Source organism: Melanerpes formicivorus, unplaced genomic scaffold (genome assembly GCF_026170545.1).
Source record: "Melanerpes formicivorus ecotype bairdi unplaced genomic scaffold, bMelFor1.0.p_v2 SCAF_13, whole genome shotgun sequence".
Classification (NCBI taxonomy): Eukaryota; Metazoa; Chordata; class Aves; order Piciformes; family Picidae; genus Melanerpes; species Melanerpes formicivorus.
This window is the reverse complement of record NW_027142365.1, coordinates 18,583,858-18,604,275: the sequence shown is the minus strand read 5'-3', so window position 1 is coordinate 18,604,275 and position 20,418 is coordinate 18,583,858. Positions and strand designations below refer to the sequence as shown.

At 50.9% G+C, this 20,418-nt stretch overlaps 1 protein-coding gene across 1 annotated transcript in view; it reads left to right on the top strand.

The window, feature by feature from the left end:
- Positions 1-20,418, top strand: part of MALRD1 (MAM and LDL receptor class A domain containing 1) — a 348,020-nt gene that overhangs the window by 244,962 nt on the left and 82,640 nt on the right. The window contains 2 exon segments of the mRNA XM_068146420.1: positions 3,949-4,106; positions 10,546-10,747. Coding sequence (XP_068002521.1) covers positions 3,949-4,106; positions 10,546-10,747 — 360 coding nt within the window.

Here is a 20,418-nt window from a genome sequence, read left to right as displayed (position 1 = left end):
CAGGGACTGACAGCTTGGCCAGGAGTTTGCTGTGGGGGATGGTGTCAAAGGCCTTGCTGGAGTCCAGGCAGACTCCATCCACAGCCTGCCCCACATCCACCAGGCAGTCACCTGGGCATAGAAGGAGATCAGGTTGGAGAGGCAGGACCTGCCCTTCCTAAATCCATGCTGGCTGGGCCTGATCCCTTGGCCATCCTGTAAGTGTTGTGTTATTGAACTCAGGATGACCTGTTCCATGATCTTGCCTGGCACTGAGGTCAGGCTGACAGCCCTGGCTCATCCAAGCTGCCCTTCTTATGGATGGGCACCACGTTGGCCAGCTTCCAGTCCTCTGGGACCTCGCCAGTGAGCCAGGACTGCTGGAAAATTATGGAGAGTGGCTTGGCCAGCTCATCTGCCAGCTCTCTCAGCACCCTAGGATGAATCCCATCTGGTCCCATGGACTTGTGGGGATCCAAGCTGCTAAGGAGAGTTCCAACTACCGCCTCATGGAACATAGGGAAACTGTGCAGCTCCCTGGCTCCTTCTGCCTGTTCAAAGATCAAAGCTCAAAGATCATCAAGTCCAACCTGTCACCCAATACCTCATGACTACTAAACCATGGCACCAAGTGCCACATCCAATCCCCTCTTGTACACCTCCAGGGATGGGGACTCCACCACCTCCCTGGGCAGCACATTCCAACAGCTAATAACTTTCTCTGGGAAGAACTTCCTCCTCACTTCCAGCCTAAACTTCCCCTGGCACAGCTTGAGACTGTGTCCTCTTGTTCTGGGGCTGGTTGCCTGGGAGAAGAGACCAACCCCCTCCTGGATACAACCTCCCTTCAGGTTGTAGACAGCAGTTAGAGGTATCCCTGCTGACTGCAGGACAAGATGACCTTTGAGGGTCCCTTTCAACCCATTGCAGTCTGTGAATCCATATGTGGACACATCATGACAAGGAATCAGCACACATCTCAAAGCAGTTCCAACAAGCAGTTTAAATGTTGGGGTTGATACTGGAATCATAGATTCAGAGAATGCCTTGGGTTGGAAGGGACCTTAAAGATCATCCAGTTCCAAACCCTGGGGCAGGGACACCTCCCACCAGCCCAGGTTGCTCAAGGCCTAATCCAGCCTGGCTTTGAGCACCTCCAGGGAGGGGACATCCACAGCCTCCCTGAGCAACCTGTTTCTGTGTCTCAAACACCCTGGTACTAAAGAGCTTCTTACTAAGATCCAGTCTAAATTTACCCTCTCCCAGCTTCAATCCATTCCCCCTAGTCCTATCACTATGAGCCCGGTAAAGAGTCCCTCCCCAGCTCTCCTGTAGCCCCCTTGAGGTACTGGAAGGCTGCTCTAAGGTCTCCCTGGAGACTGTTCCTCTCCAGGCTGAGCATCCCAAACTCTCTCAGCCTGCCCTTGTAGGAGAGGTGCTCTAGCCCTCTGATCATCCTTGGGGCCTCCCCTGGATCCTCTCCATCAGGTTCATGGCCTTCTTGTGTTGGGGGCCCCAGAGCTGGACACAGCCCTGCAGGTGAGGTCTCCCCAGAGCAGAGCAGAGGGGCAGGATCCTCTCTCTCCATCCCTGGCCACACTGCTTTGGATGCAGCCCAGGCTGCCCTTGGCCTTCTGTGCTGCCAGTGCCCATTGCTGACTCCTGTCCAGCTTCTCCCCCACCAGCACCCCCAAGTGCTTCTCTGCAGGGCTGGTAATTATGCTACCTTTTGGGTTTTCAGTAGCAGCTGAAGAATAGGCAGTGTGGATATCTTGGCCCACTAACAAGCCTCACAGCTCAGAGGTGCTGCAGAGTGCATGACAGGGAAATTTCCTGGGTAAGAGCTATCAGCAAAGGTGCTCCTGACTCCTGCAATGCCAACCTTCCAACTGCTCCTTAGAGCCTGCAAGTGCTTATGTTTGCAATGTGTTTTAAATCTGCTACTCAAATACAATTCAAGTAGTTCCACAATGAAGAAAAGAAAGGAAGTATATCTTAGAATTAAATTGGGGTTGGCCTCTTCTGCCAGGCAAGCAGCACCAGAGCAAGAGGACACAGTCTCAAGCTGTGGCAGGGGAGGTTTAGGCTGGAGGTGAGGAAGAAATTCTTCCCAAAAAGAGAGATTGGCCATGGGAATGTGCTGCCCAGGGAGGTGGTGGAGTCACCATCACTGGGGGTGTTCAAAAATAGGCTTGAATGTGGCACTTGGAGCCATGGTTTAGTTGTCAGGAGGTGCTAGACATTAGGTAACAGGTTGGACTTGATGACCTCTGAGGTCTTTTCCAACCTGGTTGGTTCTATGGTTCTAAATATATAAATATTAAAACATATGAATATTACAATATATTAATACTAGAATATGCTTACAATGTTAATGTGTAAACTGTCTGCAGTTCAAGGAGAGGGACAGATGCTTTTCACCCCTTCCCAAAGGAGGGAAGAAAATGCTCCACACTGGATTGGAAAGAATTAGAAGTTTAACTGGAAGTACTACTCATAACTACTTACAATAGTACACAAGCCTGTCAAATACACAAATCCATAGTCCACCTTGGATATGGTTCTCAAAAAAAAGCTTCCTCAGGCCAAAGCTTTCCACAACCTCCCTCCAAACCAGGCCAAAAGGTACAGAGAAGGGCAACGAGGCTGGGGAGGGGTCTGGAGCACAGCCCTGTGAGGAGAGGCTGAGGGAGCTGGGGTTGCTCAGCCTGGAGAAGAGGAGGCTCAGGGGAGAGCTCATTGCTCTCTCCAGCTCCCTGAAGGGAGGTTGTAGCCAGGTGGGGGTTGGTCTCTTCTCCCAGGGCCCCCAGCACCAGAACAAGAGGACACAGTCTCAAGCCATGCCAGGGAGATTTAGGCTGGATGTTTGGAAGAAATTCTTCACAAAAAGAGAGGCTGGCCATTGGGATGTGCTGCCCAGGGAGGTGGTGGAGTCACCATCCCTGAAGACACTTGGATGAGGCACTTGGTGCCATGGTTTAGTTGATTAGATGGTGTTGGGTGATAGGTTGGACTTGGTGATCTCTGAGGTGTTTTCCAACCTGGTTAGTTCTGTGATTCTGTGAAAACCCAGGCCCCAAATCCCCACCCCCCATCCCATCCCTCAAGCCCTTCTACCCCCCACCAAAGCTGAGTGACACAGCTAAAATTCAGCTTGCGTGCTGCAGGCCCCAGCCAGCTGACTCAAGGCCCCACTGCCCTGCATAGCAAAGACAAGGGAGCCTGCACCAGGAAAGGGGCAGAGAGAGGGAGAAGGAGGGGGCTGGACAGCTTGTGCTGTTCCCCTATAAAAGAGGGGACATTTGGGGAATGAAATAACAGAAGATGACACTTCCCAATCCACCCCTGGACCTATCTACAGATACAGAATTAACCAGGTTGGAAAAGAACTCAGAGATCATCCAGTCCAACCTATCACCCAACACCATCTGATCAACTAAACCATGGCACCAAGAGCCTCATCCAGGCTCTTCTTAAACACCTCCAGGGATGGTGACTCCACCACCTCCCTGGGCAGCACATCCCAATGGCCAATTCCTCTTTCTGGGAAGAACTTTCTCCTCACCCCCAGCCTAAACCTCCCCTGGTGCAGCTTGAGACTGTGTCCTCTTGTTCTGGTGCTGGTTGCCTGGGAGAAAAGACCAACCCCCACCTGGCTACAACCTCCCTTCAGGGAGTTGTAGATGGCAAGAAGGTCTCCCCTGAGCCTCCTCTTCTCCAGGCTAAACTCTCTAGCCTCTGGAGGTCTGAACTCTATGGTTTAAGACATCCCAGTTTCTTAAACCCATAACAAATCCCCAAATACAAAGAAAGTATTTACATGGGAGGTCCCTGCAGGGAGATCTCTGCAAGGTAAGGTGTGGATGTGTGTGACAGGAGATGCCAGTAGCTGTGTGTGTAAAGATGCTTCTGCTCTGAAAGATGAAGCAGTATTGAATAACTCTCAGTGGTTTTTGTCTTTTTATTAAGGTAAAGGACAGCATTTTCTGTATGTAAACTCATCCAGCCAGAAGGAAGGAGGCAGAGCCAGGATAATTACCACCAAACTCTTCCCACCTAGCCTTGGGACCTGTAGGGTTCGGTTCTGGTTCTGGCTGTTTCCTTCCAGGCAAACTGGAGTCCTAAAGGTAAGAGCAAAAGCACTTCTGCTACAGCATGGCACAGGAAAGTTTGCTTTAGTAGCATTGGCATAGCTAGAGCAAGCAGAATCTCAGAGCTTGTAGAATAGAATAGAATAGAATAGAATAGAATAGAATAGAATAGAATAGAATAGAATAGAATAGACCAGGTTGAAAGAGACCTTCAAGATCATCGAGTCCAACCTATCATCCAACACCACCTAATCAACTAACCCATGGCACCAAGCACCCCATCAAGTCTCCTCCTGAACACCTCCAGTGATGGTGACTCCACCACCTCCCCAGGCAGCACATTCCAATGGGCAATCACTCTCTCTGTGTAAAACTTCCTCCTGACCTCCAGCCTGAACCTCCCCTGGTGCAGCCTGAGACTGCATCCTCTTGTTCTGGTGCTGGCTGCCTGGGTGAAGAGACCAACCCCCACCTGGCTACAACCTCCCTTCAGGGAGTTGGAGAGAGCAAGAAGGTCACCCCTGAGCCTCCTCCTCTCCAGGCTAAGCAATCCCAGCTCCCTCAGCCTCTCCTCACAGGGCTGTGCTCCAGACCCCTCCCCAGCTTTGTTGCCCTTCTCTGGACACCTTCCAGTATCTCAACATCTTTCCTAACCTGAGGAGCCCAGAACTGGATACAGGACTCAAGGTGTGGCCTAAGCAGTGCTGAGCACAGGGCACAATGACTTCCCTGCTCCTGCTGGCCACACTCTTCCTGATGCAGGCCAGGATGCCATTGGCCCTCTTGACTGCGTGGGCACACTGCAGGCTCATGTTCAGCCTACCATCAACCAGCACCCCCAGGTGCCTCTCTGCCTGGCTGCTCTCAGCCACTCTGACCCCAGCCTGTAGCACTGCCTGGGGTTGCTGTGGCCAATGTGCAGCACCTGGCACTTGGATTTGTTCAATCTCCTGCCCTTGGACTCTGCCCATCTGTCCAGCCTGTCGAGGTCCCTCTGCAGAGCCTCTCTACCCTCCAGCAGATGAACTCCTGCCCCCAGCTTGGTGTCCTTGTAGGAACAGTTCTTCATCACAACCTCTAGGCAAAGGCTTTGCCAGCAAGATGAAGTGACAATTCTGTTTGAATTTCATTCCCACTTCTTTCAGTTTCCTTTTGCTACATATGTAAGAATGAACATTGTGTGCTTGACTACTGCACTCACACCTCCTGGGCATCAGCAGAGCTCTTCTCTGCACAATTCACTCTTTAACAGAAAGCAGAGGCAGTTCTCAATGTCCAGAGGAGCAAAACAAAACCAGAGAGCTTATTAATGTCCCCATGCATAGAGGGTGTTTGACCAAAATCAGAGAATTAGAGATTCCCTTTGCTTGGAAAAGGCCTCCAAGCTCATCCAGTCCAACCATTCCCAAACTCCACCAAGGCTGGAGCTAACCCATAGCCCTCAGCACCACATCTCTGCCTATTTGAAACACGCATGGGGATTCAACCCCCTCCCTGTGCAGCCTGTGCCAGTGCTTGAAAACCCTTTCAGGGAAGAGGTTTCTTCTAATCTGCAACCTAAACCTCCCCTGGAGGAGCTTGAGGCCATTTGCTCTCATCCTATCACTTGTAACTAGGGAGAAGATACCAACTCCCACCTCACTACAACCCTTCACCATCCCTGGAGGTGTTAAGAAACATGTGGAGATAGCACTACAGGACATAGTTTAATGGCCATGGTGTTGTAAGGTTGAAGGTTGGACTCAATGATCTTAGAGGTCTTTTCCAACTCCAGCAAAACCCATTCTCTGGTTTTATGATTCTGTGATTAATCCCTAGAGTCAGTGGGAAGTTTCCTCAGCTGATATAAGTCTCTGGTGCCAGGTGAAGTGAGAATTCAGGCTGCCATTCACAAGATTTCCCTGCTTCCTTGGCTGCTGGTTGAAGACTTTGGGAATCTGGGAGAATGCCCCTATCATGCACCCTGATCTAGTGTGAGGTGTCCTTGCCCATGGCAGGGGGGTTGGAACTAGCTGAGCCTTGAGGTGCCTTCCAACCCTGACAATTCTGTGGTTCTTGGTTATTAGTCAAGTCAGCTGGAACCTACCATCCAGAATCACAGAACTGTCAGGGTAGGAAGGGACCTCAAGGAGCAGCCAGGTCCAAACCCCCTGCCATAGCCAGGGACACCTCACACTACAGCAGGTTGCTCACAGCCACATCCAGCCTGGATGCAAACACCTCCAGGCAGGAGGCTTCCACCACCTCCCTGGGCAATCTGTGCCAGGCTCTCACCACCCTCCTGGGAAACAACTTCTTCCTCACAGCCAATCTCAATCTCCCCACTTCTAGTTTTGCTCCATCCCCCCCATTCCTATCACTCCCTCACACCCTCAAAAGTCCCTCCCCAGCTTTCTTGCAGCCCCCTTCAGATCCTGGAAGGCCACAAGAAGGTCTCTTAGATCAGGTTGCTCACAGCCACATCCAGCCTGGCCTTAAAAACCTCCAACTACTAGAGTCAGGCAAGCTCAGGAAGATAGTATGTCTTAAAAGTCAGGATGAGGATAGCCAGGAGTTGCAACTGCTAAGCAGAAAACAGCAGCTTAGATTTTGTGACCTTCAAAAGCACATGCACCTTCCACATCCCCCAAACAGAGGGGAGGGGAGGGAAGGGAAGGGGAGGGAAGGGAAGGGGAGGGAAGGGAAGGGGAGGGAAGGGGAGGGAAGGGAAGGGAAGGGAAGGGAAGGGAAGGGAAGGGAAGGGAAGGGAAGGGAAGGGAAGGGAAGGGAAGGGAAGGGAAGGGAAGGGAAGGGAAGGGAAGGGAAGGGAAGGGAAGGGAAGGGAAGGGAAGGGAAGGGAAGGGAAGGGAAGGGAAGGGAAGGGAAGGGAAGGGAAGGGAAGGGAAGGGAAGGGAAGGGAAGGGAAGGGAAGGGAAGGGAAGGGAAGGGAAGGGAAGGGAAGGGAGAGTTCCAAAGGTTTCTAACAGGCAGGTCATGTTGTGGAGAATTAGGGCTGAGTCATGATTTTAAGGCAGGGAAATGGGATTTGCTAAAGAATGCTGTTCACATATGGACTACAAATGAACCAGCTGGCAAGGGCACCTTGGAGAAAGATCAAGAAGTAGAAAAGCTTCCCTCCTGCATTCATCTCATGCAGATTATCATACCAAATTCTTCTTACAACCACCATGGAGTGTGTGTTGGCTGTCTTCACTCCTGAGCTTTTCACTCTGCAGTGAAGGAAGTGGTAGCTCCTTTTCTGCTGCTTCCTAGCCTTTGTGATTCTGTCTGTGTCAGCACAGAGTGACGAGCTGAGAGATACAGCAACTGCAGGGCAATATGTGCTTGTTACTTTGAAACTCAAATCACAGAATCACAGAATTGTCAGGGCTGGAAGGGACCTCAGGGCTCAGCCAGTTCCAACCTCCCCTGCCATGGCCAGGGACACCTCACACTACAGCAGGTTGCTCACAGCCACATCCAGCCTGGCTGCAAACACCTCCAGGCAGGAGGCTTCCACCACCTCCCTGGGCAACCTGTGCCAGGCTCTCACCACCCTCCTGGGAAACAACTTCTTCCTAACATCCAATCTCCATCTCCCCACTTCTAGTTTTGCTCCATCCCCCCCAGTCCTATCACTCCCTGACACCCTCAAAAGTCCCTCCCCAGCTTTCTTGGAGCCCCCTGCAGATCCTGGAAGGCCACAATTAGGTCTCCTCAGAGCCTTCTCCTCTCCAGGCTGCACAACCCCAACTCTCTCAGTCTGTCTCCATAGCAGAGCAGCTCCAGCCCTCTGCTCATCCTCATGGCCCTTCTCTGGACACCTTCCAGCACCTCCAGATCCTTCCTGTAAGAGGGACTCCAGATCTAGCCCACAATTAGATCAGTCATAGCTGGAGCAGAATCTTCCCTCAGTGAGAGGCACAGAGCTGTTTGCTGGGACTTTGCTCCAGGGTCTTTGTTCACCAGATGCCATCCTACAGTGGGATTCATCTTGCTGGCTTGCTTGGTTTTCACATGTAAAACTGTCTCCACCAGCAGGCTGGTTTGCACACAGCAGCCCAGGATGCTGTGTAGGGAGGTGCTGTAGTCTCTGGAGGCACTAAACACCACAAAGCTGTAGCTCTCCAGGGAGCTCATATCCAGGAGGATTTGTTCTATCTTTCATGTGCCTTTCAGGCCAGCAAGAATCTTGTGTGCACTGAACATGCACTTCCTGTTCCAGAAAATGACATCTCAGGGGCATGGGTAACCTCAGCAAAGAACACACTCTTGCACCTTGTGATTCCTTGTAATTGTTAATCCACTCTCTCTAGGCACAGTCTCTGAGAGAACAAGATCTGCATCCCCAGCTAAGGGAGCAGACTCCTTGGACTTCCCTTTTTTCTCAGCCCAGTTGCAGTCTCATTTGATTTAGCCTATGGGTTTGTAATTATCAGCCTTCTAGAAGCTCCAGCTACAGGATGTAAAGTGTATAGCAACACAAAGCCTTTGCTGACATGGTTATAGGTAGGAAAAGACTTGGAGGAGGGAGATAGAACTATTCAGCAGTGCTCTGGCTGAAGGCAGGATTGCAGGATTTCCCCAGCAGGGTACATGAGAGATGGAGCAAAGCTGGCAGCTCCCCTGAGATTTCCTGTGTGCCAGCTTGGAGGTTTACAATAAATGCTATCAGCTCCCACAGGTTGCCTGTGTGCTGTGTTATGAGGAATGACATGCACTCACCACAGAAACCATACACCAGGCTGAAACCCCAGCCAAACCTCACTGAGAATGCAGCCACACAAATTACCACCACACATCGACCAACCCATGGCCATCACCTATGCCTGTGCTCTGGGAAATAGGAGCTCAATGTCAAGGAAAAGAAAGACAAGGCAGATAAAGTTCCCTGACCTCTCTGAGAACAGAAGCTGGTGTCATCAAAATGCTGCACCTTAGACCCACTTTGACTTAGGGTCCTAGAACTGATTTGCCATGGTCTAGTCATGAGGTCTGTGGTGACAGGTTGGACTTGATGATCTTTGAGGTCTCTTCCAACCTTGGTGATACTGTGGTTGGAAAAGACCTCAAAGATCATTGAGTCTAATTATTAACCCAACCCCACCATGGCCACTAAACTATGGTCCCAAAGTGCCATGGCCACACATTCCTTAAGCACTTCCAGGCCTGGTGACCACACCACCTCCCTGTTCCAATGCCTAACCACTCTTGCAGCAACCTAACCCTCCCTTGGTGCAACTTGAGGCTATTTCCTCCCACCCTAACAATTGCTGCTACAGAGAAGAGACCAACCCCCACGTCACTCCAACCTCCTTTCAGGGAGTTGTAGGGAGCAATGAGGGCTCCCCTAAGCCTCCTCTTCTCTAAACAAGCCCAGTTCCCTCATCCACTCCTCTCAAGAGGTGTTCTCCAGACCCTTCACCAGCCTCACTGCCAGCAGTAATTTCTGCAGCTGGGAGGTTTTACAGTGAGTTGTACTGAAAATGATATATCATAGAATAATGGAATCATTTTGGGTAGAGAAAGGCCTTTAAGATCATTGAGCCAAACCACTCTCTAACTCTCCCAAGGCTGCTGCTAAATCACTTCTCTTAGCATCACATCTCTGGGTTTTTTGAAACAAAAAGTGATAGGATGAGAAGAAATGGCCTCAAGTTGCACCAGGGGAGATTTAAGTGGGATGGGAAAGGAAAGATTTTCCTTGGAAGGGTTCTCAGCCATTGGAATGTGCTGCCCAGGGCAGTGCTGGAGTCACCATCACAGAAACACAGAATCACAGAAACACAGTATCACAGAATCACCAAGGTTGGAAGAGACCTCAAAGGTCATCAAGTCCAACCTGTCACCACAGGCCTCATGACTAAACCATGGCACCAAGTGCCACATCCAATCCCCTCTTGAACACCTCCAGGGATGGAGACTCCACCACCTCCCTCCCTGGGCAGCACATTCCAATGGCTAACAACTCCCTCTGTGAAGAACTTTCTCCTCACCTCCAGCCTAAACCTCCCCTGGCACAGCTTGAGACTGTGTCCTCTTGTTCTGGTGCTGCTTGCCTGGGAGAAGAGACCAACCCCTTCTAGCTACAGCCACCCTTCAGGTAGCCCTGGAGGTGATCAAGCAGCCTGTAGGCCTGGTGCTTAGGGATATGGTTTAGTGTTGAGCCTTCATTGCTGGGTTGAGGATTGGAGGTTCTCTGGAACATTCTCCCTGGGGAAGTGGTTGAATCCCTATCCCTGGAGGCATTGAAAAGAGGCAGAGATATCCTGCTGAGGGACATGGTTTAGCCCCAGCCTTGGCAGAATGAGCTAATGGTTTGACTGTGTGTTCTTGAGGGTTTTCCATCCCAGACAACACTATGATCCTTTGATTCTAGGAGAGCCAGCAGTGAGCAGCTGCATGACCACCCTTGGGCTGGGCTCCTCTACCTAGCTGCACTCCTCTGTTGCTTACTGCTAACTCACTTCCTTCTCTTGGCTTTCCTTATCACCAGGTATACGCAGCTGAAGAGCATGGAATGCATATTCTTATGTGGTCTTCTAGAAGAAATGAAGAGAACCAATGGATGTATGCAAATGTGGTCCTCTCCAGCAACAGCCCGTTCAGAGTCGCCTTCGAAGCTGAGGTGGGGTGCAGTGAGCCCATGGAATTTGCACTTGACGATGTGTCTTTCACCCCAGAGTGCACTGATGGAGGTATGCTGTCATACAAACACACATCATACCTGGTGTCCTTTCAGAGGGCCCTGGGCAGCCAGTTCTACTTGAGGATGTCCATGCAGAGGGGGCTGGACATGGCACTTGAAGCCACGGTTTAGTCAGTCATGAGGTGTTGGAATTGATGATCTCTGAGGTCTTTTCCAACCTGGTTGATTCTATGATTGCTGGGGTTGCTTAGCCTGGAGAAGAGGACCCTCAGGGGAGACCTTCTTGCTCTCTGCAACTACCTGAAGGGAGGTTGTAGCCAGGAGGGATTTGGTCTCTTCTCCCAGGCAACCAGCACCAGAACAAGAGGACACAGTCTCAGGCTGCACCAGGGGAGGTTTAGGCTGGAGGTTATGAGGAAGTTCTACACAGAGAGAGTGATTGCCCATTGGAATGTGCTGTCCAGGGAGGTGGTGGAGTCACCATCCCTGGAGGTGTTTAGGAAGAGCCTGGCTGAGGTACTTGGTGCCATGGTTTAGTTGATCAGATGGTGTTGGGTGATAGGTTGGACTGGATGATCTCTGAGGTCTTTTCCAACCTGGTCTATTCTATTCTATTCTATTCTATTCTATTCTATTCTATTCTATTCTATTCTATTCTATTCTATTCTATTCCATTCCATTCCATTCCATTCCATTCCATTCCATTCCATTCCATTCCATTCCATTCCATTCCATTCTATGATTCTATGAGTGGATGACCTTTGGAGGTCCCTTCCAGTCTGGACCATTCTATGATTCTGTGAAACTATGGCACTTAGTATTTCATTGTATTTCACTTACAAAAGAAGAGGGGGGTGAGGGGTTGTTGTTGTTATTTTTCCTTTTGAAATTATGGCAGTGCTGCTATGCTTTCATTTGGCACAGCACAGTCAAAGGAGTCTGGTTTTCAGAGGGGGGAAAAATGTGTAAAGGAAAGAAGGATCAGATGTTTTATAGATGAGCCTCATGGCACATGTTGAACTAGTGCCTTGTTCCCAAAGGGAAAGGAGCCATTTGATGTGGGAGAAGGATTCCTATCACAGAATCACAGAATGTTGGGGGTTGGAAGGGACCTCCAGAGATCATCCAGTCCAACTCCTGTCCCAGAGCAGGATCCACTAGGGGAAGTCACACAGGAACATATCCAGAGGGGTTTGGAAAGGCTCCAGAGAAGGAGACTCCACAGCCTCTCTGGGCAGCCTGCTCCAGGCCTCCAGCACCCTCATAGGGACAAAGTTTTCCCTCCTGTTCCCATGGCACCTCCTCTGCTCCAGCTTGCTCCCAGAGCCCCTTATGCTGTCCTTGCACATCCCTGAGCAGAGCCTGGCTCCAGCCCTGCACATCTTTATCCCCAGCACTGAGGGCAGCCCTCAGGCTCCTCTGCTCCAAGCTCCAAGCCCCAGCTCCCTCAGTCTGGCCTCCCAGGGAGATGTTCCACTGACTGCAGCAGCTCTGTGGCTCTGTGCTGGACTCTCTCAAGCAGTTCCCTGAGGTCCTTCTTGAGCTGAGGGGCCCAGAACTGGACACAATATTCCAGATGTGGCCTCAGCAGGGCAGAGAAGAGGGAGAGGAGAACCTCTCTGACCTGCTCACCACTGCCATTCTAATCCACCCCAGGTTGCCACTGGCCTTCTTGGCCACCAGGGCACATTTCTGGTTCATGGACATCCCTCTGCAAGCTGAGTGCAGTGTATGAACAAATATATTTGTCCATGGGTTGTGGAAGAGGTTTGTGTTATAATTAGCAGTTGAACACAGGAGTAATTATGGCAGCTCAGAGCATTACTGTCTCTGAGGGCATGTTGGTGTTTATATGAATCATACCTGAGAGTGATCTATCATCACTCAGCTGTCCTGCTTTGCTCCTGCATGAAAACAGTCAGAGGCAGCCTCCATTTGGCATGGAAGAGTTTTATGAGTACCTAATTGGCTTACAATTATTGAGAACTGAAATGATTTGTTCTTTCATCTCTGCTGCCCTCATAAAATACCTCAGCAGCAGAGCAAATCCCCCTTGCTGCCAGGCTCTTGGAGAATTTACAATCTCACTTGCTGCTACACAAGCCAAGTGAGTTCAACTGTGTAAAAAAGAAAGCCATGTTTATTCAGTGGGACAGGCAGTGGTTGACCCTGCAAACTCAACACAGCACATGAGAGAGTCTCAGCAGATAAAAGTAAGCCTATGTGCAAATACCCTTTAGGAATATCAGTCATCCCTTAGCTTGGGAAGTCAAAAAGGGGAAGAAGACCAAAGAAAGAGAAAACTTTTTGTGCAGCTCTCCATCCACGAGGAACAACCAGGAACAATCATAGTTGGAAAATGCAGTGCCAGTGGAACACAAATCAAAGAGTCACAGAACCATTTTGCTTGGAAAAGCCTTCTCAGATCATCCAGGCCAACTGGAGAGCTGGGCAGAGAGGAACCTAAAGGGGTTCAACAAGGATCAGTGCAGCGTCCTGCAGTTGGGAAGTATAACCTGCAGCAGTACAGGTTGGGAGGTGACCTGCTGCAGAGCAGCCCCAAGGAGAAGGACCTGGGAGTGCTGGTGGGCAGCAAGTTCTGCATGGGACAGCAATGTGCCCTGGGGGCCAAGAAGGCCAATGGGATCCTGGGGGGCATTCAGAGGAGTGTGTCCAGCAGAGCCAGGGAGGTTCTCCTTGCCCTCTACTCTGCCCTGGTGAGACCTCACCTGGAATATTGCATCCAGCTCTGGGCTCCCCAGTTCAGGAGGGACAGGGATCTGCTGGAGAGAGTCCAAGGGTGGGCTGCAAGGATGCTGAAGGGACTGCAGCACTGCCTGGGGAGGAGAGGCTGAGAGCCCTGGGGCTGTTTAGTCTGGAGAGGAGAAGGCTGAGAGGGATCTGATCAATGTCTATCAATAGCCGAGGCTGGGGTTCAGGAAGGAAGGGACAGGGACAGGCTCTGCTCACTTGTGCCCTGGGATAGGACAAGAGGCAATGGATGGAAACTCCAGCACAGGAGGTTCCAGCTCAACATGAGGAAGAACTTCTTGACTGTGAGGGTCCCAGAGGCCTGGAGCAGGCTGCCCAGAGAAGTTGTGGAGTCTCCTTCTCTGGAGCCTTTGCAGCCCTGTCTGGATGTGTTCCTGTGTGACCTGTGCTGGATTCTCTGCTCCTGCTCTGGCAGGGGGGTTGGACTGGAAGGTCTCCAGAGGTCCCTTCCAATCCCTAACATCCTCTGAGCCTGTGATACTGTGAATCTTTCCCTAACTCTAGCAGGCTGGTGCTAAACCATGTCCCTCAGCACCACAACTCTGCATCCTTTAAGCACCTCCAGTCACAGGGGTTCAAAGCCTGGTTTTGAACAAGAGTTCATTCTATTTTCCCAGCTGCACTTCTGCTGTTCAGCTAGGGCAGGCTGTGCATGAGTTAGTTGTCAGGCTGCCCAAGAAACTGCTGGGCTTTTTAAATGGTGATGTCTGGGCAGCACCTTGGAGCATTAACCACATGCTGATTAAGGCTTAAAGTGAAATAATAGGCTCTCACCGGTGGCATTTGCTAAATCTCAAGCTGAACAAAAGTTGTGTTGATTTTCCCTGACTAAGAGATCCACAAGGCTCAGGCAAAGACTCCTTTGGAATGTTCTTCAACGAGCTGCAGGCTCTGTACATAAACAGGGGGCTTGTTCTACCCTTAGTCTGTTAATCACCTTTCTTAACCACACCTGAGAATGACTTAGGCAGTTTCATCCTTAAGAATAGGATCACAGAAAGAGAATGTCTCTAATTATGTATTTAAGTGCCTGCAATTAACTGCAGGACCTAGGTCTGCATTCTAACCATATGAATCAATCACTTTTTTGTGCGTTAATGTCACTTACTTTGATAAATTTGTTATGGACAAGCAGGAATTCAGAGAAAGGAAACCAGATCTTTCCTGGAGAGGTTGTGTGAGCTGAAGGGATCCTGAAATCATCATAGCTGCAGAAATGAGGTCATTCTTACAGAGCAGTGCTTTCTAATCACTTTACTTCTCTCCAGAGTTCTCTCAGTTCTAGATCAACTCAAAGTGTCCAAATTGTATCACACTCTGTACTACAAATAACATTTTATATAGAATAGAACAGAACAAACCAGGTTGAGAAGAGACCTTCAAGGTCATTGTGTCCAACCCATCAACCAATCCAACACCACCTAATCAACTAACCCATGGCACCAAGCACCCCATCAAGTCTCCTCCTGAACACCTCCAGTGATGGTGACTCCACCACCTCCCCAGGCAGCCCATTGCAATGGGCAATCACTCTCTCTGTATAGGACTTCCTCCTGACCTCCAGACTAAACCTCCCCTGGCACAGCCTGAGACTGTGTCCTCTTGTTCTGGTACTGCTTGCCTGGCAGAAGAGACCAACCTCTGCCTGTCTACAACCTCCCTTCAGGTAGTTGTAGGAAGCAAGGAGGTCTCCCCTGAGTCTCCTCTTCTCCAGGCTAAGCAACCCCAGCTCCCTCAGCCTCTCCTCACAGGGCTGTGCTCCAGACCCCTCACCAACTTCGTTGCCCTTCTCTGGACACCTTCCAGCAAGTCAACCTCCTTCCTAAACTGAGGGGCCCAGAACTGGACACAGGACTCAAGGTGTGGCCTAACCAGTGCAGTGTACAGGGGCACAATGACCTCCCTGCTCCTGCTGGCCACACTCTTCCTGATGCAGGCCAGGATGCCATTGGCCCTCCTGGCTGCCTGGGCACACTGCAGGCTCATGTTCAGCCTACCATCAACCAGCACCCCCAGGTCCCTCTCTGCCTGGCTGCTCTCAGCCACTCTGACCCCAGCCTGTAGCACTGCCTGGGATTGCTGTGGCCAATGTGCAGAACCTGGCACTTGGATGTGTTCAATCTCCTGCCCTTGGACTCTGCCCATCTGTCCAGCCTGTCATGGTGCCTCTGCAGAGCCTCTCTACCCTCCAGCAGATCAACTCCTGCCCCCAGCTTGCTGTCATCTGCAAATTTATTGATGATGGACTCAATGCCCTCATTCAGATCATCAATAAAAATATTGAACAGGATGGGGCCCAGCACTGATCCTTGGGGGACACCACTACTGACTGTCTGCTAGCTGGCTGTGGCACCATTCAGCACCACTCTCTGGGCTTGGCACTCCAGATAGGAAAGGATCTGGAGGTGCTGGAAGGTGTCCAGAGAAGGGCCACGAGGATGAGCAGAGGGCTGGAGCTGCTCTGCTCTGGAGACAGACTGAGGGAGTTGGGGTTGTGCAGTCTGGAGTAGAGAAGGCTCCCAGGAGACCTTCTTGTGGTCTTCCAGGTTTAATAAAACCTCTGTGTGATGCATTGAACAGCCACATGTTATGTGGAACAGAGGCTCTAAGGAAGCAGTACATGAGTGAGCAAAATACAAGGGAATTAGAGGTAGCAGTACAAAAGGGCAGGGAAGCAAATTAGTTCAATTTCTTCATACAGTGCACAGCACTCTGGTGAGACCCCACCTGCAGTACTGCATCCAGTTCTGGAGCCCCTGTTACAGGAAGGATCTGGAGGTGCTGGAAGGTGTCCAGAGAAGAGCCAGGAGGATGAGCAGAGAGAGGTGGGATGGAGCAAAACTAGAAGTGGGGAGATTGAGATTGGCTGTGAGGAAGAAGTTGTTCCCCATGAGGGTGGTGAGAGCCTGGCACAGGTTGCCCAGGGAGGTGGTGGAAGCCTCCTGCCTGGAGGTGTTTGTAGCCAGGCTGGATGTGGCTGTGAGCAACCTGCTGTAGTGTGAGGTGTCCCTGGCCATGGCACTGGTGGTTTGTTGGATAAGTCCAAAACTGATAAAACTACCTAAAGAAGAAGCAATCAGAGGGTCTTAGTCACATAGGATTCTTAGGCTCCTTGCCCAACTGCAGAGGAGACAAACAGCTCCAGGAGTCAACTCACTCCTTTCCATGGTAAGCTGACAAGCAGGCTGCAATTAGTTCCTGCAAGGTGCAGTTCTTGCAGGATGGAGATGGCAGTTTGTCTTGTTCTGTTCTGCATTGCATCAGCAGCATCTCACCTGACTTCTCCTTGATTCTTGACATGCTTCATTTCAATGCTGGCTCCTTGTTTCTCACAGAATCATAGGGCAGCCCAACATCACCATGGCCACTAAACCATGTCCCCAATGCCATGTCCACATGCTTCTTGAGCACCTCCAGGAATGTTCACCTCCACTCTTTTTCCTCATCTCCAACCTAACCCTCCCCTGGCACAGTTTCAGGCCATTTCCTCTCATCCTATCACCTGATACTAAGGAAAAGAGACCAACCCCCACCTGGCTACAACCTCCTGTCAGTGAGCTGTAGAGAGCAATGAGGTCTCCCCTCAGCCTCCTCTTCTTCAGACTAAACACCCCCAGCTCCCTCAGCTGCTCCTCACCAGCTCTGTTCTCCAGACCCTTCCCCAGCTTCATTGCCCTTCTCTGGACCTGCTCCTGCACCTCAATGTCCTTCTTGTTCTGAGGGGCTCCAAACTTTACACAGCATCCAAGATACAGCCTCATCAGTCAAAGCCCTGCTTTGATTTTTGCTCATCATGTTTATACAACAACCTGGCTCAAGGAAAACTCTCTTAGTTACAGCAGAGGTTTTGTGTTCAGTGTGTCCAGGTGGCCAAGAAGGCCAATGGCATCCTGGCCTGCATCAGGAACAGTGTGGCCAGCAGGAGCAGGGAAGTCATTGTGCCCTGTGCTCTGCATTGGTTAGGCCACACCTTGAGTCCTGTGTCCAGTTCTGGGCTCCTCAGTTTAGGAAGGACATTGAGAGACTTGAAGCTGTCCAGAGAAGGGCAATGAAGCTGGGGAGAGGCCTTGAGCACAGCCCTGTGAGGAGAGGCTGAGGGAGCTGGGGTTGCTTAGCCTGGAGAAGAGGAGACTCAGGGGAGACCTCATTGCTCTCTACAACTCCCTGAAAGGAGGTTGTAGCCAGGAAGGGGTTGGTCTCTTCTCCCAGGAAACCAGCACCAGAACAAGAGGACACAGTCTCAAGCTGTGCCAGGGGAAGCTTAGGCTTGAGGTGAGAAGAAAGTTAGTGAGGGGCTTGGAACACAGCCCTATGAGGAGAGACTGAGGGAGCTGGGGCTGCTTAGCCTGGAGAGGAGGAGACTCAGGGGTGACCTTATTGCTCTCTACAACTACCTGAAGGGAGGTTGTAAACAGGCAGAGGTTGGTCTCTTCTCCCAGGCAGCCAGCACCAGAACAAGAGGACACAGTCTCAGGCTGCGCCAGGGGAAGTTCAGGCTGGAGGTCAGGAGGAAGTTTTACACAGAGAGAGTGATTGCCCATTGGAATGGGCTGCCTGGGGAGGTGGTGGAGTCGCCGTCACTGGAGGTGTTCAGGAGGAAACTTGACAGGGTGCTTGGTTACATGGGTTAGTTGATTGAGTGGTGTTGGGTGACAGGTTGGATGCGATGATCTTGAAGGTCTCTTCCAACCTGGTTTATTCTATTCTATTCTAAAGTTCTTCCCAGAGAGAATTGTTAGCCATTGGGATGTGCTGCCCAGGGAGGTGGTGGAGTCCCCATCCCTGGAGGTGTTCAAGAGGGGATTGGATGTGGCACTTGGTGCCATGGGTTAGTCATGAGGCCTGTGGTGACAGGTTGGACTCGATGATCTTTGAGGTCTCTTCCAGCCTTGGTGATTCTGTGATACATTCTCCCTTTCAGAAGGCAGCTTTGCTGCTGCAGACCTTTTTCCTCAGTCTGTATTATTATCTTTCAGCTTGGCTTTAATTACTTTGGCTTTCCTGAGGCAGCCTGTTCTAAACAGGAGCAGTCACAACTCAGCAGGTTGGAAGCTCTAAGCAATGCAGCATTCCCAGCACCTCCAGCTCAGCTGTGGGCTTTATTTGTTTTTAAGTACTTAGCCCTCATTAGCCATGAGAGTTGCTACAGATCCAAGAACATTCCTGACCATTTCATTGAAAGGTTTCTGCTGGAAAAGGCCTCTGAGACCATGGAGTCCAACCATTACATGGATTCTGTGTTGAGTGGATCCATGTGTTATATGGATTTAAGCAAACTAATGCCAGGCTAATGGCTGCAGCTGATGCTGAAGCATTGGGAATGCTGCAGTGCCAACTGTCACAGGCTCACAGGATGTTAGGGCTTGGAAGGGACCTCTGGAGATCTTCAAGTCCAACTTCCCTTCCAGAGAAGGACCACAGAATCCAGCAGAGGTAACGTGGGATCTAGCTCAGCTCAGAATTAACTGCTAAATGAGATGCACTCTTAACCACTTCTCAACACCCTTATTTTCTGCTGGCAGACCTGGGTGATGGAATCTATGTCACAGGAATTAATGCATTTAGGAGCTGAAGACTTCAGCTGGTACAGAATCACAGAATTGTCAGGGCTGGAAGAGACCTCAAGGCTCAGCCAGTTCCAACCCCCCTGCCATGGCCAGGGACACCTCACACCACAGCAGGTTGCTCACAGCCACCTCCAGCCTGGCTGCAAACACCTCCAGGCAGGAGGCTTCCACCACCTCCCTGGGCAACCTGTGCAAGGCTGTCACCACCCTCCTGGGAAACAACTTCTTCCTCACATCTAGTCTAAATCTCCCCTCCTTTAGCTAGGATCCATTCCCCCCTGTCCTATCACTCCCTCACACCCTCCAAAGTCCCTCCCCAGCTTTCTTGGAGCCCACTTCAGATCCTGGAAGGCCACAAGAAGGTCTCCTCAGAGCCTTCTCCTCTCCAGACTGCACAACCCCAACTCTCTCAGTCTGTCTCCAGAGCAGAGCAGCTCCAGCCCTCTGCTCATCCTCGTGGCCCTTCTCTGGATACCTTCCAGCACCTCCAGAGCCTTCCTGGTTTAGGGGCTCACCACCCACCTGCCAATGCAGCAACAAGAGGCTCACAATCAATCAAAAGGGATTTCAGACCTTGGGGCAGCTGGTAAAGGGGTGAGGAGCTCAGATTGTGTTACTTCACCTTCTTTAAACTTCTAAGTAATGTATTGCTTTCTTTTTAAAAAAAATAGTGAAATGGAATCGATTTTGAAAACTAAAAGCTCAAACCCATTTCCATTTCTAGTTCCAGATGGTCTCAGAACACTGAGTTATGGAATCAGGTTCTCCCTCCTCTTCCAGATTGTGTCATTGCTGTCTACAACTACCTGAAGGGGGGTTGTAGACAGGCAGAGCTTGGTCTCTTATCCCAGGCAACCAGTACCAGAACAAGAGGACCCAGGGGAGGTTCAGGCAGGAGGTCAGGAGGAAGTTTTACACAGAGAGAGTGATTGCCCATGGGAATGGGCTGCCCAGGGAGGTGGTGGAGTCGCCGTCACTGGAGGTGTTCAGGAGGAGACTTGATAGGGTGCTTGGTGCCATGGGTTAGTTGATTAGGTGGTGTTGGATTGGTTGATGGGTTGGACATGATGATCTTGAAGGTCACTTCCAACCTAGTCTCTCCTCTCCGAACCTCTCCTCTCCTCTCCGAACCTCTCCTCTCCTCTCCTCTCCTCTCCTCTCCTCTCCTCTCCTCTCCTCTCCTCTCCTCTCCTCTCCTCTCCTCTCCTCTCCTCTCCTCTCCGAACCTCTCCTCTCCGAACCTCTCCTCTCCGAACCTCTCCTCTCCTCTCCGAACCTCTCCTCTCCTCTCCGAACCTCTCCTCTCCGAACCTCTCCTCTCCTCTCCTCTCCGAACCTCTCCTCTCCGAACCTCTCCTCTCCGAACCTCTCCTCTCCTCTC